The following is a 23,916-nucleotide window of genomic DNA, read 5'->3' on the forward strand; positions in this document are numbered from 1 at the left end:
TGTAAAGCGCTTTGGGGTCCTATGGACTAGAAAAGCGCTATACAAATGCAGGCCATTCAACTGCAGTACATCAGTCCGAAGTTCAAATACTTTGAACCTGTTCTTCACAAGGCTGTAGGAAGAAGGCAGCCCCACAGAGACAGAGCTGGAGTCTGACGAGAGGAGGAAATGGCTGATTGAAAAAAAGACCAAAAGACTTGCAGGAGGACACAGAAAATAGAAAAAAAAGAGCAAAGAAAACTAAAAATAGTTTGTAGTTTATAGACTCTCTCCAAAAGGTCTACTGTCATCTTCACAGGCTTCAGCTCCAGGTTCTGACTGCATCACCTCCTGTCTGCATGTGTACTTGTCATTGTTCTGTATCAGGAGTTTCACAGATGGTTCTCCTGAGGTGCAGTCATCAGAGTAGAGGAAGAAGTGCAGTGGGGAGAGAACACACCCCTGGGGCAGGCTGGTGCTGATGGTCTGTGTGTGGCATTGTGATGCTCCTCAGCCTCAGCAGCTGCTGCCTGTCAGTCAGGAAGCTGGTGATCCACTGACAGGTGAAGGGGCACCTGTCAGTGGATCACCAGAATGACCCTGCTGAGATTTGGAGTAAACCATGCTATCACTGAATGTGAAACCTTTTTCTCAGGGCTTTCTGATCTGTTCCGGCTTCAGCTGCTGACTCACATGCCGTTAACTTCTGGCTAAAAATGTCCCGCACAACCAGAAAGTAGCAAGGAGACTCCGGAACTCTCCTCTGACTCCGACAGCCTCCGCTTCAGCAGGGGCGCTGTTCGCTCTCTCCGCACCGCGCTCCTCGACTCGGAACTCGCAGCGTGTTTACATTCCTGCTGGCTCTCTTTGTCCCGGAGGCTCCCGGCAGGGAGAAGCCGCAGAATGTGCACCGTGCAGCTGCTGCGAGTGTCGGTCCACGAGCGGATCAGCGCCGCCGCCGAAGACTTGTTGCTGCGGCTGGAGAAGGGAGAAGAAGCAGCCGAGCTCCCGACGATGAGAGCGCTGCTGACCGAGCGGCTGACGGTGGCCGCGGAGGAGATCGTCGCTCTGTTGGAGGAGACCGTGGCGGAGTACCAGGACAGAGTAGAGCGCTCGGAGCGGGAGATCTGCCGTCAGAGGAGGCTGCTCGATGCCGTGCTCAAGCCCGAAGTCCGGCTGCAAGCGGCAGGTCAGTGTCGCGCTAAACGCAAGCAGGACCCACGCAGAACACAAACAGGACCCTCGGTATGGGCTAACCAGCTGGTTATTGTCACCGATTAATGAGTTACTGGCTCCACGGAGACATAGCTGATCGTTCTCTTTTTCCAGTCAGCAGAAATCTGAAATATTTGATCTTCGAATTAATAAGCTTTTGCAGTCTCATCGGTCATAAAGGTTCAGTGTAAGCGCCACCGCAGAAATACTGTTTCAGTCTTCTTCTTCTTCTTCTTCTTCTTCTTCTTCTTCTGCATAGGGTTTACTGGCGGTTGGCACTATTTCAGTCTGTTGGGGCCGATGCTTTTACTCACACTGCTTTCCAGCACGTGTAACACCAGGGGCGGATCTAGAAGGGTGGCATGGGGTGGCAAGTGCCACCCTAAAATGATCCCTTGCCACCCCAGTTTTGCATATGACAGTGTTGTTTATTAATATAAGATAGCATTAACAGTTTGAGCGTAGTTACAGTCAACAGTGAATATAAATGCTAAAACTGAATATATTGCATAGTGTTCCCCCCTCCACCATTAACAAATGGTTCAGTCCATAGCAGGACCGGCTTTTTTTTGGTAGCAAGTGATGGTTATGATTGTGCCAGAGCACATTTTGAACAACACCTTGGGAATTTCGCTTTTTACACAGATGGTTGGATGTTACACTGTGGAAATGGAAGGAAGGTGAGTGTTATTAACCCTGCGTGGTCCACGGACACGCTGCACCTCCAAATCACATGACTGATGTAAGCTGACATAGCAACAAGCTGCAGCCACGCTGAGTCTCTATTTCAGCCCACATTGAGAGTTTGGACTTCAAAGTTTTTACATTTTAATTACAGGCCAGTAAATCCAGAGTTATGATAATATATATATATAAGCCATGCTTTTTTCTAAATACTGTCGTCACGTTTGTGTGTGTGTGTGTTTTAAGCGTTTTCTAAGGACAGCGCAAAAACGGTAAAGAAAGAAATAAAGCCACATGTTTCCTATCGGTGGAAAAATGTACCATGTCGACCAATTAAAAAAAAAAGTCAACACGTGGGATTTGGTTGTTTAGGAAGAGGGGAGAGTTTTGTGACGTTTAGTGTGGAGTGTATACTTAGTGTGTTGTGTTGTGTAGTTGTTCTGTTGTGTAGTCGTTGTTTTGTTTTGTGTGTCAGTGAGGGCACTAATTAATGTCACAGAGGCACATTTGCAACGTAAACACTGTCACTAAGTAGAAAACCAGCGGAGTGATACACCTCCTGTTGTCAGGCCTGCAGGTTTATCCCTGTGCTGTTCTCCTGTTTTTACTGGCACACAACATTTGTGGGGCATCTTATTGCAACACCTGATTGTTCTCTCATTTTAGTTTTAGTAATATTTTTAAATGGTTGTACAAAATAAAAAAACGTCAGGTCTATTGGCCGCATTTTTAGATAAATTGTTGTTTATGTTTCCAAAATGTACATTTTATATTTGCATTTCAAGTTATAAAAATTTACTCAACATGTCTGTGGTTTTTTTTACAGTAAAGAAATACTACTAGGATTTTAAGTTCTTTGTGTGATTTCAGATCAGTAATACTAATGCAGTATGTCAGTGAAAAAAAAACAGTTAAATTCAGTTGAGCTGAAAAGAAAGATACCAAACGAGGCAAGGGGAAAAAAATAAAATGAAACAATTTGAGGGTGAAATACAAACGTAAACTCAAAAGGAGTCAAAAATGGCCGGTTGTATTTCAGACCTCAGAGGGTTCATCCAACAAATCATGAAAAATTAGATTTAAATTTTTGTTCATGACAGTGCAGATTTCTGACATTTTGTGTAATTTAAGCTGTAACAATGTGATTGTTTTCTAACAAAAAACTGTGTGAAATGTAAGTTAGACTTGTGTTTGTAAATGAACCGCCCCATGTTGTGTAGCTTTCTGGGTTTTATAGTTATTGGGCTACATATTTATTTATTATACAGGCTATACAGAAACTCACATGTTTTATGTAACTAAAGTGTGTAATTATGTGGGCTACAGACAATAATCAAGTTATAGACTGTATTTATATGAAAAATGTGTATACTTACTGCATTTGAATTATTTTAACCATATGTAACCACCTGCACATGTGTTTGAAAAAAAAGGCTTTGAGGGTCATCAGCTGTTCCCTCCACTTTTCAGTCCACTTTAAACGCTTTTTTGGTTCTGAAGAGACGGCGCTGTTTCTGGAGCATGTTCATGCTTCTTCCGCTTTGTGTAACAGAGCTGATAGCACGGTGAGGTGTGTTCACAGGCTGTGGTCCTCATTTACCAACAGTGCACACGCACAAATCTATGTGGAAATCGTGAGCGTGACAATGACGATTCAGCGATATTTGCATACTTGGATTTTTTCAATGCTGCTGTGTCACTTTTAAAAAGGTCCAACAGCTTTGTTGTGAGCAGAGCAGCTTTGAGCTGCGTGGGGAGTTTGAAATTCTTTAAAAGGGGCCCACCTTAAAGAACAGGAGGTCTCCATCAGGTTAAAACATGTTTTCATGTCTTTGCTTTTCATGGAAAAACATTCTATAGATTATTTTAAGCTTTCCTATGTGGATTTTTATGGTCACTCATGAGTCAGTCATCTTATAGATGGGAATTAAAATGTGTTTGTTTTGCTGGTGGGACAGATTTTAGGATTTGCATGTACATATTGTTATATTATTATCCAGTGTATTGTTGTGTGTTGTTTCTCCTCTGGTTTAACTCCAAGGTTCTTCTACACACAGGAAATACCTCCATTGTGCAAACAGCCAGTCAGAGGACAGCTGAGATTAAGGTGACTGTGCAGTGTGCAGGTATGTGCATTAAAGTATTTCAGAATCATCACCATGACAATATTAATCTTAAAAATATACATTAAATATACATTAAACTGTTCACTGCTATGGTATGATGTATGTTTGATGCTCCAAGCAGCCCAGAAATCTTAGCAGGTTAAGTCAGAAATTAAAGATGCTTCCGCATCAGGTTAACACAAACCACACAGCCTGATTCTGTGTTCATTTTTTCCAAATAAAGGAATCTGATCACATATGCTCAGACCAAAGCTGGTGATTCTCGGTGCTCTGGGGTGAAAATGGTCCATATGTTAATGTAAATTGCATTGATCTGCACCAAGTAGATGAAGAGGGCAGGAAGAGCACAGAAAATCCCGTTTATTTTTTTCAAAATCAAAGACCCTCTGTAGACCAAACACTTGGCATTTCGGCATTATCATACCTGTTGGATTGGACTGAGTAACACCTGGAAATAAAGGTGCTTCGATCTGCATTACATCTGAAAGCATTCATCCAGCTGATGTCAGGACCTATCATAAATAAAATCAGAGTAAAGGAATTAAAATTCCAGTTTTTAAAAGGAGTTGAAAACCGTGTAAATGTAACTAAAACAGAATATGAAGAAAGAACCATTGGGGTCAGTTACTGTAGTTACTGTAATACCGGTTTCCACCACAGGGTGGAGCATTGAGTCAGTCTAACTTTCATCTAACAAGCTCACTCATTCAGTACATGTTTTGATTTTCGAAAGCGGCCTCTGAGGAAATGGATCAAAACATATCTCAAAATGCTCCATGCTGTAATGAGGGGTGGGTGATATATCAAATATACTCAATGTATCGCAAGTTTTTCCACGTATGATGGTTAAAAATGACTTCATCGCAATCATCGGGTATAAATTGCCATGGAAATATTAGAGTGAAATATTGCCGCAAAAGGTAGCAGTACCACAAATTTATTCTACCAGCTGAAATGTCATCCACTACAAAATTAAGAATGTTTTAAACTCCACATATCAGCGTCTCCCCACACACTAAAGAAAATGTTAAATAAACCAGCTGCAATTACCTATAAAGGTTCTTGGTCGCTCTCTAGACTTTTATTTCTGTAATTTGAGGTCATCACATTTTTTATTTTACAGTTTTTATATGTTATAAGCACAAAAGAGCACCTTTTTCATCTCAATTGTTTTATTGTCTCGTGAATTTATTGCTTGATGTACTTTTTGTTTCTATGATCTTTTGCTTGTTAAAGGTCTATTGTTGACCACAGAAAGAGACATAAGGTATGTCCCAATTCGTAGGCCGCATCCTTCAGAGGCCGCATTTGAAGGCCAATTACCTCACGGCCAGGCGACGAAGGCTGTCATAATTTGAAGGCTGCTCCAAATGCGGCCAACAACTGTGTTCTTCATTTCCCCAGATTTTAAGGATGGGTCGGGTCCTTTTTTCAGTGTTTTATTTGTTTCTGAGTAAATCGGTTTAGCTGAGATTAAAGTTATAGTTTTCACACAGCTGAATAAACGTCAAACAGGAAATGGTTAAACAGAAATGTGAGATGGTCGAGAATTTACTCCAATGTCATGTTATATATTAGCGAGCAAGGAGCAGACGGCTGAGTTTATTAAACTCCACCGCGACAGCTGGTGACGCAAATCTGAAAGCTAGACCGTCCCATTCAACAGCCTCGCACTTCTGGCTTACTTGGCTTTCAAAGGACCTGGCCCACATAGACCGCGAAGGCCAGGTCCTATGCGGCCTATGAATTGGGACATACCTATACTGTAATGTATAGTCACTTGTGAAAAACCTTTGACTGGTTAAAATAAAATATTTCAATTTATTCACATTTTTTTTGTGTTTAAGTAAAAAAAAAAAAAAAAAAAAAAAAAAAAAATTTAATTGTCGATTTGAATGAGTATACCAGTGCAATTTTGGGCACTATATGAAAATAGCATTTGTTTTTGGAGGTTATTTAACATATCATGATATATATTGTGTATCGTGATGTAGCCCCCCCCCGAAAAACGTGATATCAGATTTTCCTCATATTGCCCAGCCCTAGCTGCAATAACTCAGCCATCACTAGGTGCATCTCAGGTGTTCTGATCTGATTGATGCTGACAACTGTTGTTTTCCTCCTCAGATCCTCTGCAGTCAGTGACGCTGTATGACCCAAACGACCCCACAGACCAGGATCCCTCCGATCCAGAGGAGCACGATGGCAGCAACGTTTCCTGTCCATCATCACCTCCTTCGCCCTCGCCATCCTACCACCCACCCCTCTCTGAGAGCAGCGATGGAGACCCGGACAGTGACTGGATTGAACATAGGCGGACTCTCAGACCTCTGAGGAGGAAGAAGCGTAGCCGTCCGGCGCTCAGTGTCACAAGCAACCGGAGGCGCTCGAGTCTGGCTCAGAGCTTCAGCTGCCACGTGTGTGACCGGGCACTGCAAGGGAAAGGCTTCCTACTCAAACACGTCCTGCACACCTGTGCCAGCAACCCAGACTTTCGCTGCGGTTACTGTGGGGAATGCCTGGACTCTGCCGATGGCCTGAAGGCTCATCTGCAGATGCACCAGGACAAAAGCAAAACATGCTCCTTCTGCGGGAAAACCTTCCATTCCATCCTGGCCCAGGAAATGCATGTGCGGTTGCACACAGGAGAGAAACCGTACAGCTGCAACTTCTGCGGCAAGAAGTTCAGTCAGAAGGGCAACCTGACATCACACCTGCGTGTCCACGCAGAAGAGAAAGCCTTCAAATGTAAAGAGTGCAGCCGTGCCTTCTGTCACATGAGCTCTTTGGAGCGCCACATGGAGGAGCACAGGAGCTCAGCAGTGCACACCTGCAGTGTCTGCGGTGAGGAGTTCAGTAAACGGAACAGTCTGCGGCAACACATGGCAACTCATCAGAAGAACGACAGCCTCAGAATTAAGACGAACCGCACTTCAATACCGTCCTTCCGCTGCAAAGTTTGCAGTGACACCTTTGATAGGAAGACCCTGTTAGTGAAACACGTGGCGACTCACCTGCAAGACACGGACTGCCGCTGTGGACTCTGCGGACACCATTATGAGTCCTCTGACAGCCTTGCTGCCCACCTGCGCGCTCACCGCGAGGCTGGCGGCACCTGCAGCATCTGCGGGAAGTGCTTCCCGGGCCAATCGGCGCTGCAGATGCACCTGAGGATCCACACTGGGGAGAAACCCTACAGCTGCAGCTTCTGTGGGAAGGCTTTCAACCAGAGTGGCAACCTGAAGACACACCTGAAAATCCACACGGGTGAGCGGGCGTTCTCCTGCAGCCTGTGTGGGAAAGGCTTCACCCAAAAACAGACCCTGGACACACATGTCCGCTTTCACAACAAGGAGCGCCGCTTCCTGTGCCAGGTATGCGGGAAGGGCTTCATGCAGGATGTGGACCTTAAGAGACATATGCTGATCCATACCGGGGAGAAACCATACGCCTGTAGGGTCTGTGGGAAAAGTTTCCAGGCCAAACGCTCGCTTAATGGGCACCTTAAAGTGCATTTAGCTGGCCAGGAGGACTCGAGGCCAGAGCCGCAGAGGACAGCAGAGGACAGCTTCTACTCAGGATTCACGCAGTTGTAGTACCACAGCACCTCCCCATTATTCATAATAGCACAGAACACTACAGTTGACAGGAAGTTTCTGACAAAATGGAATCTCTATAAAGTTGGTCATGTTTTCATAATGGTAGTGGTACCGCCTTCACTGACTGTACTCCTGTCGTGTCCATCTGTCTCCCTCTCATTCACACACATGCATTTTGTTTTCCTCTTACTGGCTCCTCTTTTCTCCAGAGCATACCTCCACCTCTCCATGCTCTCCTCCACCTACTCACTACAGATCACGGCGTCATCTGTAAACATCGCAGTCCACAGACCTTATCTCTCAGTCGGTCCTTCACCACAGTAAACAAGAGGGGCTCAGAGCATACCTGATGTAATCCCACCTCCACCTTTAACCGCCCTGTCACTCCTACCACTCAATTCACCACTGTCTCTGTCCTCATACATGTCCTGCACCACCATCACAGACTTCTCTGCCACTCCTTACTTACCGCAGTTCCTCTCTGAACTGCTAATCATCTGATCCCTCTGACCCACAAAGACACAGTGAAGCTCCTTTTGACCTTCTTTAAACTTCCTCATCAACACTCTCAAGGCAAACATCACATTCACTAACTGTCATCCTTTCTCATTTTCTTCATTCATCATCTCCTCCATGTACTGCTTACATCACATCACACCCTCTTCACTTGTTATTACATTTCAGTCCTTGAAACAGCTTGGTCTCTATGTCTAGCCAGTCTCCTTCCTTGGTGTCCAGTCTCACATACAGGTCACAATAAGCTTTTTCTACCATTGCTGTCCACTGAGCCTGTGTACTTCTGTCTACTTTTTTCAATCAACCCACTTTTTCTTTGCTAACCTCTCCTGTAGTTCCTCATTCCTCCACTAAGTCTCCTTGTCCTCTTTCCTCTCACTACTCAGTCCTCTGTTAACTCTACCTGCCACCGAAAGCTTGTTTCACCTCCTCCGTGAACTCTGTACAACATTTATTTTTCTACAACTTCCACCATTTAATCTTTGCCTCTACCTTTGCTCAATTCCACTGCTTTTTTTTTTCAAACTTTATTTTTTTTCTTTAGAAATACACAGTGCATCTTGCTCCTTTATACATGCGCATATATACACACATACTGTACACATACACCCACACCTACATACATATACACACACCTTCAAATACCTACATACATACAAACTTTGCATATTGTTGTATGTGTCTACACAAGTGCCCATTCAGCACAAAATGGAGAAAAGTCCAGTTGAGCACTAAACAAGGTCCCGGAAATAAAGTTAAATGAAAAGAGATTGAGATGGGAAAATCATTTTGTATGACCATATCTTTGAAATTTTTCTTTACAGAGTCTTAGAGAAAAGGTAAATGTTTTCCATTTCAAAAATATCTTTTACCTTTTTAATCGTTGTTTTCTCTCTCCAATAAGATTTAATAGCAGGACAGGTCCAGAATATGTGATAGTGATCAGCCATGGTGTTGCCACATTGTCTCCAGCAGTTACTAGATTCAGGTTTGCTATTCTGAAGTGGTTTATTTTTAGGGTTAATGAAAAATCTAATGTTATTCTTCCAGGAATATTCCCTCCAAAGAGGGGACCTTGACGTGCTATTGTTTGTCTTCTTTCTCCCATTTGGTCTTAACATATTGGGTGTAGTGCTTCCTGAATGATTGTAAATATGAATAGTTTAGAGATCAGCCTTTTATGTACTTTACCTTTCTAGGTGTTCACAAATATGTCAATGAGGCACCCACTACCTTACAACTTTATTATTTTTATTAAAGTGGTGTCTCAATTGTCTATAAAAAGCAGTTTTATTTAACCTGTAAGTTTCACTGAGTGGTAAGAATCTGCCCATATCTGTTTTGGCTGAGATTTTACAGTATGCTGTAATACCCTTCCAAGTCCTTTGTGGTAGTGTAAAGTCTGTATCATATCCTGCCCATCTTAGTATTCACACTTTCCTTTCTAAATTATTAGTTTTTACCTTCTTTAATCCCTATGTTTAAAGCTACTTTAGTGTACACGTGTTTTTCCTGTAGGCTTATATCACCCAATAAAGACTGTAAAACCTGTCTAATTGGGTAAGTTCAAAATCTTTTCATTTTGCTTCGTATCTAGTATCACAAAGTCTAACCAAGTACTGAAGCTGTAATCGTAATTGTCCTCCAGGTTAGGTAAAGACAATCTACCTTGGTCTTTTGGTAACTGTAGAGTCTCAAGTTGTACCCTGGTTTTTATCTCGCCAAATAAGTTGTGAGATCATTCTTTTCCACTCATTAAGTTGTTTCGGGGGAATTTCAATTGGCAGGGACTGAAAAAGAAACAACACACGGGGTAAAATTGTGAAGAAAAAAATGGTCACAATTTCTATTCTGCCATACAGACAAACTGTCAAAGGTGCCCATCTTCCTGAGTCCACTTTTATATTTTGTGTGATAGCGTTATAATTTAAGTTATAAATTTCTGTCAAATCCTTTGTTATGGTGACTCCAAGATACGTCAGTTTGTTAGTATTCCATTTGAAATTATGCATTTTACGTATGTTTTCTTTTGGTACATAGATGCAAGTTAGAGTTTGGGTTTTTTGTATATTTAATTTGCAACCTGAGTATTGGCTAAATTGTTTAAGACGAGTCATCAATTTAGGGAGGCTAGAGTCCGGATTGGACAAGGTCAAAAGTACATCATCTGCATATAAGCATATTTTATACTCCACTCCTCGATTTCCTTGTCTTCTCTAATCTATTGAACCAGGGCTCTATAAAGAGTACAGACAAAGTAAAGTTTAGGGGACTCCCCTGAAGACATCCTCTCTCAAGCGTAATAATCCTAGACAGATTTCCATTATTTTTTATCTGGGCAGTTGGACGACTGTACAGCAATTTCAAACAACCTATGATCTGTTCTTTGAATTCAAATTGTTTTAGTACTAAGAGATTCAGGATTTTGATTTTTTGATAAGTTTGAGGAGTCCAAGGTAGGGTGTAATTGTACATTTCAGTCTCCACCACATATCAGAACACCTGATGTCTCTGTAGCAACTAAATCAAACATGGTCCTTAATAATGATTTGTGTTGTCCAGGAGGTCTGTAGATGTTAAGTAGCATCACTACTTTAGAGTCTAGAATTCCTTTTACCAAAATATATAGTCCTTCCTCAGCTGGAAGGAATTTGTTTTAAAATTAGAATTCCAACTCCCCTATTGGGTCCCTTTGTGTTTGATAAATAAAATATGTATTTCAATCTGGGGTGTTTAGGTTTTTGTGCCCTTTTTTGGTAAAGCGGGTCTCCTGCCAAAGAATTATATGATGGTTTTCCTCTTTCATTCCAGCAATAAGTTTACATCTTTTAACTGGGTTTTGTAACTCATTGACATTAAGTGTTAGTAAACTATACTGCTGAAAGGACATGCCTTGTATAAGAAACAGCATTTACATTGTAAACCTTGGGTGACAAAAAACACAACACACATCTGACAAAACTTGGAACTTTAACTGAAACAGAACAAATGAGAGAATGGTGGTTTCTACTCAAAATCAGAATTTCCCAAAAACCTTTTGGAGAGGAAAGCTCTTGCATTACGAGGGGCCTCTCCTCGGTAAGGTTATGAATAATCAAAGTATTACAAAGTAGTTAGTAGTCAAAATAAACAGGAAAACAAGCTTCCAGAACAGTGGCTTATTCTCCAAGTTCTCTAAGGCAGACATTTGTAACTTCCAGTGTAAAATTAAACTGAAATGGTTACACTAAATTATATTTAGTGTTGTTAAACTAAAGTGTCAAGCCTTACCCAGGGAAAGTCAAATCGACAGAGAAACTGAATTTCTCTGGATTCTGTGGTTTGGGTCTCTCTCTGTGACTTCTTTGCATTCACAGCTCCGTATCACTTAGGGACAACTCCAATTTAATAAACGTTTCTAAAAAAAACTCCCATAGTTTGTCTCTTACAGTGTCTTCAGGAATTCCGTATACACAAATGTTGTAGCTATATTTTTCCCAATTTGTGTTTTCACCTTCTTTTCCCCCCGCTTTTTTTCCTCCATGAAATCTGTAACAGTCAGTTTAAAGATTAGTTGATTCAAATAAAATGTCAGATATCTTCCATTTGAATCTTCTCAGCTCTGAGCACTCCTCCTCCTTTAAGTGACATGTATTTTCCCTCAAGGTGCCACAATTGGTTTTTGCTTCAGCAGCTGGTGGAGAGTCCGCTGACATGAGTGTGAAGGTTGTCTGTCTCTCTGCGTTAGCCTTGCGTCAGCCTGGTTACCTGTTCAGGTGTGCCCTTCTTCTCACCCTGTGGCAGCTGGGATAGGCTCCAGCCCCACAGCCCGGAGTGGGATCAATTCTAGTTATGATTTTTGGTTTAACCTTCAATATTTAACCATTGCCCTAAACTCGCGACAATCTGCTTTAACTTTGGAGAGAACTGAGCATTTTAAATTTTGTATGTTTTTATACAACCTTATTTCCAAAAAGTCCTGTAAATGAAATTTAGGGATATGTGAAACTGAAAGCTGAAAAGATCCATTTATGCGTATGATATTGATGGTTTCTATTTTTAAAGGTTGTGATTTAAAAAAGAGAACAGGGAGTATGTAAACAGTGCCGTTTCCTTTCAGTTACCTGTGGAGCTGAGCAGAGCACTGATGTGGTAACATTGATTTGACATTTGACATTGACTCTGTTGCATCAGTAAAATCTTTGCAGCACGTTCATGCCTCCAGCAGGTCAGGAGAGTCTGAAGGGAACCCAGTACTGTCGCTCTGAAGTCATTTGAAGAAGGAAAAACATGATGTTTGAAGAACACCACAGGTGGCCTGAGTTTGTTCAAACTGATCCACAGTCTTTGTGGCTTCAAGGTTTTTTTTTAGCTGATTTAAAAAAATTTTTTTTTTTTATGTTGGAGTGATGAGTAATCAGAAGGATTTAATAAGTTTCAAGACTTTTATTGTCAAATAAATGTGTGAAGAGTCAGTGTACAGTGCTGACCTTTCTTCTGTGGATTGGTTCTGGTTGAGGTTCGCAAAGAGGAGGCCTGGCCTCGGTCAGCAAACTGTTTACAGGCCACTGAGAGAGAGCATGTGCAGCTTCTCTCTGTGAGCAGGTGACGCTTGACTCTTCAGTCTGATAAAAAGGAGAGAGACTGAAAAACATGCAGCTCAAAGCTGAAACTAAGTGTCACACTGAGTCTGTGTGCATCTGTTTAAACACAGATGCTGTTTCACATCAAGCTCTGTGTGTATGTGTGTGTGTCTGAGACTGAGAGTGAGCTGATGTGTGGTGTGTTAATGTTTCAACCAAGGTGATGGCCTCAGAGTATTTAAAGATGAAATTATTCCAATTGTGGAGGTAAACACAGACGACACGAGAGCTCTCGATTAACACTCCTCGTTTATAACTCATCACCACACAACTAAAAACAACTCCAAAACACAGCAACAACACTTCCTGAGAACTGGGTGTGAGTGGAGCCCTCCAGTGGTCCACCACACAATGATGATAGCACGTGACATCCTGATCTCTGTTCTTTAGTGTGGTTTAAATATTGGAGTTTCCAAAATACTAGCTCAGAGTACTTCCTGTCTGTACAGTTGCTTCCTTCACTCAGACGACCTTCATCTTCTGTTCTGAGGAACATATTAATGCGAGAACATAACTGTGAGTGTCTCAGAGTAATCACATTACTGTTACTATTACTCTGACCTCATAACCTGAGTTATCCCCCCGCAGGGATAAAGTTTTCCTCTTTGGTTTGGCTTTAAATCCATCATTGTGACAGGAAAGGAAGACTTGATTATGCTTTCTGTTCACGTTTAACACACAAAACGGACCTTCACGTAAAGAAGTGGCTTTGATGATGAGCTGCAGAATTTATAACCAGAAGAGGAAACAAGTCACCACAGCTGAAAATTCATTTTTCTATACCTCTAAACTGGTGTGTGTGTGTGTGTGTGTGTGTGTGTGTGTGTGTGTGTGTGTGTGTGTGTGTGTGTGTATAAAATTTTATTTTTAAACAAATCGGAAAGAAAACAGAAAAATAAATACAACAGATATAGTAGAAAAACAAGTATAAGAAACCAAATACAGGCTGATATTTCGGATCTAACTTCTCATTTCCTGTGCGTTTGTTTCTTGCTTTGGTACTTTTACCCAAATTCTGATTGGCAGCAGAGGTCTAGACAGTTAAACACAGGGTTCACACTTAAAGCAGCTCAGCTGGTACATTTATCCGCCTTAATATAAAAACACTAGCACACTTTTTCCACAAAAAATAGTTCCTGCGCTACGGTCTCTCTCGGGAAGCGATGCGTCCTCCACTCCAGCAGGGTCGTGCTCTGGCTCGTCGATACTGAGCATAGCGGGTTTTCGGGCTGTTTACCTTCCTGTGGCCGCAGAGCTCTGAACCGGGATGTCTCTGACAGAATCCCCGCCAAGCTGCTGCAGACACCGGGCTTTGGCGGAGTCTGTGTCAGAGCTGCTGGCACGGGTTGCGGAGGAGGTTCTGGGCGCGTTGGAGACGCAGAGCGGCGGTTCTGGGTCCTCCAGAGGACCCGGCCGTCTGCTGCGGCCGCTGCTCGCCGAGCGGCTCGAAGCGGCAGCGCAGCAGATCGTCGGGCTGCTGGAGCGGGAGGTGGAGGAGTCCCGACGACAGCTGCGGCGGCTGGAGGCGCTGCTGAGCCCGGTGGTCCTGCTGAACCGGACAGGTGAGCTCCGTGTCTGCTGCCGTGGCTCTCCGGGCAAACAGGACCGGAGCTGTTCAATCAGAAATCGATATTGATCGGGAAGAGGTGACATCACAAGAGCATTACTGTAGTTCAGGAACAGCACCGGAGAGTAAAAGGAAAAGGGCGGCTTATCAGCCTCACACATGGCAGAGAGACAAACAAAGACACTGTTTGAAAGAGTCATTATCTCGTAGAAAACCTCAAAGTCTGACTGCTCAGGAACCAATCCTTGTAATGCCACTGGGCAGCTACTTTAAAACACCAACTTTATTAAAACAAAACAAAACAGAAAGTTTGAAAGCTTTTTTTCCTTGCTGGCTATTCTCCTACTGCACATACTCAGAGGAACATCATAGCTTTATACAGGCACACTGCAGAGCAGAGACAGTAGGTACCATGATGGCGGCTGCTGGTTTGGCACAACCTGCTCTCAAGCCTTCAGATCAGGTCTCTGTACTCAAGAAACCATATGTGAAATGGAGAGGCAAGTCTGACTGAAACTATTTTCTCATTGGCTAATAACCAAGTCTTAGAAATGCCATGGCGCAAATGTACAAAAACCACGTTGTTTTACATAGGCTTCTTCTGAGGTCTTATAGACAGGTAGTCAATAACCACGTCAGGTTAACCTGACACGTGGTTAGGATCAGGATAAAAACGTCTCAATCTCACAGATCTACAGACTGGTCTGAGACCGTCTAGCAACCACAGGATGTGAAAGGTTGCTGGTTACTTCCCTGTGATTTCTTTGTTTGCTAAAACATTGCTGCTTCATAGTTTGAATGGAAGTGATGGATTTGCGTGTAAACACTGTCAATTGCACAGCAACTGTTGGTTGCTATGTGTCCTATATGGTGGACAAGTCTTTAGCACATGTGCATAACATGATGTGAAAATCATTCAGGTGGCGGGCAGCATGAACACCCAAGTTTGTAAATGTGATAACCTGAGAACAAGGTCACCTAGAACTTTCAAACTGATACCATAAGTCTATCTGCTAAATAATAATAATAATAATTTTTCTTTTCTCATAAATTTAAGGCTTTCACTTCACCTCATCCACCTTTTTCGTTACTGTCTTTAACTTCTGTGGTCCTGGCACACTGTAGTACTAGTATGAATTTCGCTTTGTTCAGCAACAGCAACATGAAAATTAGCGAGAGCCAGTGAGAGCTGTGATTGGCCTGTTAACACGTGCTGCAGTTTAAACAGATGTGTTTAATATGAGACAAAAAAACTAATATCTGCTTTCTGTGATGACATTTTGTTGGCGATCGACTGTGGTAAATATGCATTGCTTGTTTAGTTGAATCTGACTGCTGCATTTGACACGATGGATCATGATTGTGCTGATCTCTGGTAAGGTTGGGCGATTGGACAAATATATAGACTACTGACAACAGGGCAGCCTATTGTCGAAAGTTTTTACAAGGGCCATTTATTTATTTATTTGTCCATGAGTAAGTTTGCTAATAGTGTCTGTTAAAGCTAACAGGCAGTCAACAGAAATAAATAATAGCGTTGTTTTAACAGCACCCTCCTTTAACTGCGAACAAATGCACCCTCCTCAGAGTGCACCCAAATGCAGCAGCGATTCATTTATTCAAACTCATAACAGAAAGAAAGAACCGCAGTAGCCTATGTTCAGGAAAGAAAAGCATTTTATTTAATTAAAAAAACACAATGGTCGGGAAGGAAACAAAGAGAAACTGGCCTCTTTTTTTCCATTATAACTGTGTTTACAGGCCGTTCCAGTGTTTATCTGTCTTACACACTCGACCAAACAACAGATAAGTTAAAAATCAAAATGTCTCTTCCAGCGAACATAAAAAAAAATCCCCAATGTAAAGTTTAGTCTTTTGTGCGATTCGGCGCATCTCAAATAAATAAATAAATGAATGAATAATCCAAAAAAGTAGCTATATTAATGCTGAAACAAAGAAGAAAAGAAGGTAAAATATTCCCTCCAAACAAAACTTATAAATTCTTTGACAGGAAAACAAGCATTTTTACTTTATCCGGTTTTAGTAGTGTGCGCAGGTGGTTAACAATATTATGATGCGTTCTGAAGGTGTGCTTGTGGCTGGTATACACAGATATTTCCGTGCCATGTGTGACATCAATAGGAAATGTTTTTCATGAATTTTCCACCAAACCAGTGGATCGTCTTCTCTGTCTACGACCTCCTCGGTGAGGTAACAGTCCATTTCTATCTGCGCCTACTCCTGCAGTGTGCAAGTTGGCAATTAGTTCGTCCATGTTTGGACTTCTTCTGTGTTGTAAACGGGCAAATCAGTCCGTGCATTGTTACATCACTCTGTCCATCGAAAAGTCTGTGCATCCATGAATATATCGTCTATCGTCGGTTATTGGACTGACGATTGTCGGTTGGAAAATTTTTACATATCGCCCAACCTTATTCTCTGGACTACAACACTGTGTGGGAATTTCCGGCTTGGCACTTTTGTGGATAAAATCATATCTTTCTAACAGGAACTTTTGTTTTAAGTTGGGTTCTGCTTCATCATCTGTGGCCCCTTTACAATAGGGGGTACCGCAGGGCAGTACTGTTTTCATTGTTTCTCCTGCCACTGGGTATGATTTTTCAGAAAACACGATATTTAATTTCATCTATATGCTGACGTTTGCCAGCTTTATCTACCTTTCAATCACTCTGATATCTCCTCAATTGGACTCCTGCTTGTTTGTCTTAGCGATTTGAAGTCATGGATGGCTCCAAAAAATGCATCTAAAAATAAAAATCTAAAAATATTTCTGCTGTGCAGCACTTTGATCGGCTATGTGTTGTTTTTAAAGTGCTATATAAATAAATTATGAATGGAGCTACAGATGTGTGCTGCATTCAGGTGCTAGTGGAAACACTGAACATCTGTATTTCATGTTGTTTCACTGTTACTTTCTGTGTCTTTCATGCCGCAATTGCTTTTATGAACTGTTGACGGTTTTTTCTTTTTTTTTCTTTCAGACACATCTGCTCTTTGTAAGGTTGCTGCTAATGAAAGTCTCTGCCCACAGGCAAACTCCATCCACATGCCTTCACCTCTGCCCAGCCCTGCCTCCTCAGACATCACCTGTGCAGCTAAAAGTGATGACCACTGGAGAGGCAGCCAAAACTCACTCTGCATTAAAGGGACAGATAGGAGAACCACAGACAGGAAGTCCAGTGGGCAGAGACAGCGGACAGCATTGTTGGCGCGCCCGACAAATCAGCCTTGTGTCCTCTGTGGAAAGATTTTCCGCCATCGAGGGAATCTGTTGAAACATGTGAAATTGCACTCAGACTCCCCCGAGCATCTCTGCGGGGTCTGCAAGCAGCGCTTTGAGTCATCAGACAGTTTGTCAGACCATCTGAGATCTCACATGGAAACCATGAGTGGTGGAGGCGGGACCTGCAGGGTCTGCGGGAAAATGTTTCAGAACATGGAGACACACATGAGGAGCCACACTGGAGTTAAACCTTTCAGCTGCGTCCTCTGCCAGAAGAGCTTTCCCCGATCCGGAGCATTGAGGCGCCACAAAAAGATTCACAGCAGAAGAAGCACTGACCCTTGCCCCATCTGTGGACTCAGCTTTGCTCAGAGTGAACTTCTCCAAGAGCACCTGAAGATCCACGAGCACGGTGGAGACCAAAATGAGAAAGACAGCGGGAGTGAGGACAGTCAGCCGGACTCACTGAAGCCAAAGCGCGAGGGACCAATGCCAGATCTGAAGTCGGCAGTGCTCTACTGCAGAGTCTGTGGCGATTCGTTCCACAGTCAAGGCTTCCTTAGGAAACATGCCCAAATGCACTGCAGGGAGTCAAAGAGCATGTGTGGCATCTGCGGACAGCAGCTCGACTCGCCAGATGTTCTTCTAACACATTTGCAGTCACACAGAGAGACTGGTGGGACCTGTGGTGTCTGCGGAAAGACTTTCCAGAACATGGAGACGCACATGAGGAGCCACACAGGCCTCAAACCGTACCACTGCTTGGTCTGTGGCAAACACTTCCCCCGGCCAGGTGCGCTTAGGCGCCACAATAAGATCCACAGTGGTGAGCGCCCGCATGTTTGCAACTGCTGTGGCAAGACCTTCATAGAGAGCAGCGCTTTGAAAACTCACAGAAAGAGTCACTCATTAGAGGGTCAAGATGGCGAGTCACCGGCGCACTCTCACACCAGGACATCTGACATAGAGAATGCCAGAATGCCGCCACGCTGTAAAGTTTGCGGTGAGTCTTTTCACAGTAAAGTAAGTTTGAGAAAACATGCCAAAAATCACTCGGCAGAGTCTGTCTGTGGGGTCTGCGGTGAAAGTATGCCGCCATCAAAAACGCTCACAGAGCATCTGCAGAGTCACAGAGACACCGGCAAAATCTGTCACGTATGCGGGAAAACCTACCAGAACATTGAGACTCACATGAGGAGTCACACCGGCATCAAACCGTACCACTGCAGTGTCTGCGGGAAGTCCTTTCCGCGGTCTGGTGCTCTGCGGCGCCACAAGAGAATCCACAGTGGGGAGCGACCATATATCTGCGAGTTCTGTGGCAAGACGTTCATCGATAACGGCGCTCTCACCTTGCACATCAGGAACCACACCAGAGACAAACCATCCAACCGCATCTCTTGCGAGACATGTGGGAAGAGCCTCGCCTCCATCCACGTCCTCGAGGTTCACAGGAGGATCCACACAGGCGAGAAACCCTTCCAGTGCTGCATCTGCGGGAAAGCCTTCAGGCAGGTGGGAGGGCTGAATGCCCACAAGCTGACACACACAGGTGAGAAGCCATTCAGCTGCAGCCTGTGCACTAAGAGCTTCAGCACCAAAGGTTACCTGGAGACACACCTCCGCTTCCACAGGAAGGAATGCGCGTTTAGCTGCCACCTGTGCTGGAAGGCCTTCGTCACCAAGAATGACCTGAAAAAGCACCTGCTGACGCACAGTGGGGAGAAGCCATACAGCTGCCGGCTCTGCGGCAAGAGCTACCAGGAAAAGCGCTCCCGGGACGTGCACATGAAGGTCCACGCAGACGCCAGTGACGACCCAATCACGGAGCAGGACACTTTGCAGCCACAGCTGCTGCAGCTGTAGAGACCAGTCCAGACCAGTTTGTACTGGTTTTACTAACTGATCGGAGACAGAAAATATTTTCACAAGACCAAATAAAATCTTCCTGAATATGTATGTTTTTTGGTGTTTGCAATAAAAAAAAAAAGCTCCTGCAGGGCTTCAAAAACAGAGGGCCCTGAAAGGATCCAGTTCTTTAACCCAGGATTGTTTATTCTGAGTTCCACTGAATCCTGGGTTCCTGGTAATGTGCTAAAAATAATCCTGGGGTGAATGAGTCAACTACTTTCATTAAGAGTTTTTAGCTAATGAGCTCAAAACATGTTTGAGACCACAGGACACATTTCTGTTTTTTCCAGCATTTTACTCTTCCCAAAACATTTAAACATTCAGAAATAATTTGGTTTGATAAAATGTTCTCATAAGAAAATTAAAAACTACAGAAATTTAAAGGTGCACAATTTAAATGAAAAATAAAAATTTAGTTCATAAAACAAAATTATATTTTTTAATTTCATTTTCCAGTTTTCCTCCTAATGAAGCTACTGAGTACAAAGTTCTTCAGTTATTACATTAACAGTAGCCAGTGCTGTTCATTATTGTAGCAGTGGGGTGAATTTAAAACTTTTATATCAAACTGCTGCCATGTTTTGTTGTTTTCATGGCTCAGTCTGACTACTTTGATTGATGTAATGTAGTGACCTCAGAGAAGAGCAGCAGAATGAGTGTGTACATGACAAATGGTTTTACTGTCCGTTAAAAACTGCAAACACGAGTAAACCAGAAACGCTTTCTCGTGTCTGGTTTTTTTTTAAATTGGAAATTTGAAGACCAACAAAAGGAAGTAAAACAACATCATTAAAACTTGTCCAGTGCTTTTCTGTTAATACTCACTCAGTTACTGCTGTAAAAGTACCCCTGACCTCGACTTTTACTGCACTGGAGTTACTGTTTTTTGGGGATGACTGCCACCATCACCAAATATCAGGTTCATCCTGGGTCTCCAGAGCTCCTCAGGGACTTGGTGATTTGAGTTTAGCTCAGAGAAACACAGGTACGGACCAATGACTGTAGAAACACGGACCCATATCAGATACCCTGCCTTCGGTATCTGTAGAACATCAGCAATGAGAAACCTGGTGGTGACCTTCAGAATGAGGATCTTCATTTCAGTCTGAGAGGAGATCTGCAGCTTTGCAGCTCTAACCTGAGCTGATGAGGTGTCTCGTCCCTGCCAGCAGCCAGTGAAAGGAGTCTGCTCTTGTCTCAGTGCTTACTTACATTTCTTTGCTTCTGCTCACCTTTAGAGCTTTCTGCTCTTATATAGCTGTGGACTCCAGTCTGGCTGCTACTGTTCATTGTGTGAAAGTGCGTTTGAGTAGTCCATGTTTCTGATGAAGTTTCCTCACTGAGAGACATGACCCTGTCTGTGTATCTGTGTGGGAGCCATAATCAGAGCAGTTCCAGTTTCCAAACACTAAGGAAAGGAGTTCCTTTATTGTTTCCTTTAGCAAAGGCCACACTGGAGCATCCTTTGTGAAGAGGGAGGAGCTGAGATGGGTGATGCAATTTTACTGCAGTCATAGAAATTCCAAGCAGAGCAGAACACAGCAGGTGAATATAAGAAAATAAGATGGATTAAATTTTATAGGCTAACAGACAGAATAACTAAGTGAGACAAATTACTGTGATGTGTTCAGTCACAGCATGATGTACTTATAATGTGCTGTAATTTATTTACAAAGACAGAGCCAATTCACTTCAGTAATAATAACTGCAATCTACCAAGAGCAGAACACTAGTCTCTATATTAGTTGTTACAGTTTTTCTCGATTGCTTAAACACTATAACCAGGCCTCTAAACTAAAATTTCAAAACCGTAACGCTATTGTTCAAAAAGCTCACCCATTTCCCCGAACTATAAACACTCTTCTGCTTTGACACATGACTCAAATTTGGTGAACTGTTACTGCAAAACTCTACACACAAATCCCTACATTTTACAGTGCTTACACCATGTAGTCATTTAGAAAGCACTAGCATGCAATAATGTTAACTTAAGTCAGCATAGCTTGAGCTCAATTAGCACACAATTAACCAGGTGGAAACACTAGGAGTCAAAATTTAGCACACACCAATCAGAACCTGCGATGGATAGATAAAAGGGCCAAAGCCAGCTCATTCAGGTTTGAAACAATGGATCCAAAGAGATGCAAAGGAAGAGGACGTGGTGGAGAAAGAGGACGTGGTGAAGGAGGAGGACGTGGTGGAGGAAGAGGACATGGTGAAAGAGGAGGACGTGGTGGAAGAGGAGGAGGAGGTGGTCTAGGACAACAGGAAGGTGGTGGAGGAGGAGGGAGAGGTGGAGGAGGAGGAGGACGTGGTGAAGGAGGAGGACGTGGTGGAGGAAGAGGACATGGTGAAAGAGGAGGACGTGGTGGAAGAGGAGGAGGAGGTGGTCTAGGACAACAGGAAGGTGGTGGAGGAGGAGGGAGAGGAGGAGGAGGACGTGGTGAAGGAGGAGGACGTGGTGGAGGAAGAGGACGTGGTGAAGGAGGAGGACGTGGTGGAAGAGGAGGAGGAGGTGGTCTAGGACAACAGGAAGGTGGTGGAGGAGGAGGGAGAGGTGGAGGAGGAGGAGGACGTGGTGAAGGAGGTGGAGGTGGAGAACGACGGCGACAAGGAAGGGGAAGAGCAAGGGCAAGAAGACAGTCAGTCTCGGATGAAATTCGAGCCACTTTAGTTGACCATGTCCTTGTCCATGGGATGACTATGAGGGAGGCTGGGCAACGAGTACAACCAAATTTGAGTCTCTTCACTGTTGCCTCCATCATCAGAACCTTCAGGGAGGAAAACAGGTAGGTGTACTTGCAGTAAGACTGCTTTGTACAGTAACGTTTAAGTTACTGAACTTATGTGTCTTGAGTTTCAGTATGTTTCCATTATTTGCCTGTAAAATGAATGTGTGACAGTTACAGTAATGAGTGCTTCTATTTTTGTAGGACACAGAGACGACCACCTGGTGGAGGCAGGTTAAGGCTTTTGTCGGAGGAGCAAGAGAGGGAACTTGTAAACATGGTAATTGCAAATAATGTAATCCGCCTGCAAGAGATTCAAAGGAGAGTGATTGAGGATGATCATCTTTTTCGAGGCATAAATGCCATCAGCCTCTCCACAATTAACCGCATCCTCCGAAAGAATCAATTCCGGATGAAACAGGCATACCGAGTCCCTTTCGAACGAAACTCTGACAGAGTGAAAAACCAACGTGTGGAATATGTTCAGGTATGAGTTTTCATACTGTATAAAGTATTGTGTACCATCACAGCATGGCAGTTTATGCTGCCATTTCAGCACTCTTGAACTGTGGTTCAGGGTACCGATTGACTCTACTGTGTTATGTGTTTTGCAGAGAATCTTTGAGATTGAAGGACGGCCTGTTCCCCATGAAATAATCTTTGTGGATGAGGCAGGTTTTAACCTGACCAAAAGAAGGAAAAGGGGGAGGAACATAATTGGCCATCGGGCTATTGTAAATGTCCCTGGTCAGCGTGGGGGGAATGTCACTATGTGCGCAGCCATCAGCCAACGAGGGGTACTCCACCGCCATGCCGTACTAGGACCCTATAACACTATGCTTCTCCTTGCTTTTCTTGATGGTTTAAGACAACATATGTTCCAGCTGGACTACAGGGAACCCAGCACAGCCAGAGCAGCCTCACTACGTTGTTGTGTGGGATAATGTCAGCTTCCATCGCGCTGCTCTGGTTCGTGACTGGTTTACCAATAACCCAAGGTTTTCTAATATCTTTCTGCCTGCATACTCTCCCTTTCTAAACCCGATAGAGGAGTTATTTTCGGCAAGTTTATGACCGAGAACCTTATGTCCGTGTTCACCTCCTTCAGGCCGTGGAAGAGGCCTGCCTAGACATATCAGTAGATGCATGCCAGGGGTGGATCAGGCATGCAACAGGATTTTACCCCCGCTGCCTGGCTGGGGCCAATATAGCCTGTGATGTGGATGAGATTCTCTGGCCTGACCCAGACCAAAGACAAGATGCTGAGGTGGGATAATGTTTCTGGTGTGTGTTGTACTGTATAGTACATGAATGACAATGTGCTACTGTACATACATTGGTTGCGTCTTTTGTGTTTATCATGTGACAAGGGTTTTGAAGGGGAGAACCATAAGCAACCTATTTGTTTTGGAGCTATTGTTTTGAATTAATTGTACCAGTGTGCAAAACTCTGTTGTAGTGTGTGTGTGTTTTTGAGGGCTTGTGTTTGATGTCTGAGGGCAAAGTTTGGTTTTTCAGCAGGAGTGAATAGTTTTGGGTGTAGAGCTTCATTTTGACCTGGAAATAGGATGTTTGGGAAATTGAGTGAGATGTTATGGATTTGTGTTTACTGTTGTGAGGATATGAGGCGTAGTTTCAAGAAATGTGTTTTAGCAATCGAGAAAAACTGTAAAAAAAATTAAATGTTGTAAACTGTTTCACCATAAACCGGAAATCTGTGTGAA

General features: G+C 43.3%; 2 protein-coding genes across 3 annotated transcripts; both read left to right on the plus strand.

The window, feature by feature from the left end:
* The first annotated feature begins 691 nt into the window (after positions 1–691).
* LOC113014288 (uncharacterized) lies at positions 692–10,842 on the plus strand. Its single transcript, XM_026155710.2, has 3 exons — positions 692–1,168; positions 3,936–4,004; positions 6,132–10,842. The coding sequence occupies exons 1-3, from the start codon at positions 883–885 to the stop codon at positions 7,598–7,600; spliced, it is 1,824 nt and encodes a 607-aa protein (XP_026011495.2). The 5' UTR covers positions 692–882; the 3' UTR covers positions 7,601–10,842.
* Positions 10,843–13,723: 2,881 nt separating this feature from the next.
* Positions 13,724–23,916, plus strand: LOC113014287 (uncharacterized). Of its 2 annotated transcripts, none has more exons than XM_026155708.2 (4): positions 13,724–14,303; positions 17,311–22,252; positions 22,397–22,679; positions 22,807–23,916. In XM_026155708.2, the coding sequence occupies exons 1-2, from the start codon at positions 14,009–14,011 to the stop codon at positions 19,416–19,418; spliced, it is 2,403 nt and encodes an 800-aa protein (XP_026011493.2). In that variant the 5' UTR covers positions 13,724–14,008; the 3' UTR covers positions 19,419–22,252; positions 22,397–22,679; positions 22,807–23,916. The 2 variants fall into 2 exon arrangements, with proteins under 2 accessions (XP_026011493.2, XP_026011494.2); XM_026155709.2 differs by having other exon boundaries at positions 14,071–14,303; positions 17,361–22,252.

This window comes from Astatotilapia calliptera, chromosome 22 (assembly GCF_964374335.1).
Source record: "Astatotilapia calliptera chromosome 22, fAstCal68.1, whole genome shotgun sequence".
NCBI lineage: Eukaryota > Metazoa > Chordata > Actinopteri > Cichliformes > Cichlidae > Astatotilapia > Astatotilapia calliptera.

Excerpts from the sequence above, each read along its gene's own strand:
- LOC113014288 (XM_026155710.2), top strand. The coding sequence starts at position 883 with ATGTGCACCGTGCAGCTGCTGCGAGTGTCGGTCCACGAGCGGATCAGC. Across the intron at positions 1,169-3,935 it reads AGTCCGGCTGCAAGCGGCAG|GAAATACCTCCATTGTGCAA; the intron begins GTCAGTGTCGCG and ends TTCTACACACAG. Across the intron at positions 4,005-6,131 it reads GGTGACTGTGCAGTGTGCAG|ATCCTCTGCAGTCAGTGACG; the intron begins GTATGTGCATTA and ends TTTCCTCCTCAG.
- LOC113014287 (XM_026155708.2), top strand. The coding sequence starts at position 14,009 with ATGTCTCTGACAGAATCCCCGCCAAGCTGCTGCAGACACCGGGCTTTG. Across the intron at positions 14,304-17,310 it reads GGTCCTGCTGAACCGGACAG|ACACATCTGCTCTTTGTAAG; the intron begins GTGAGCTCCGTG and ends TTTTTCTTTCAG.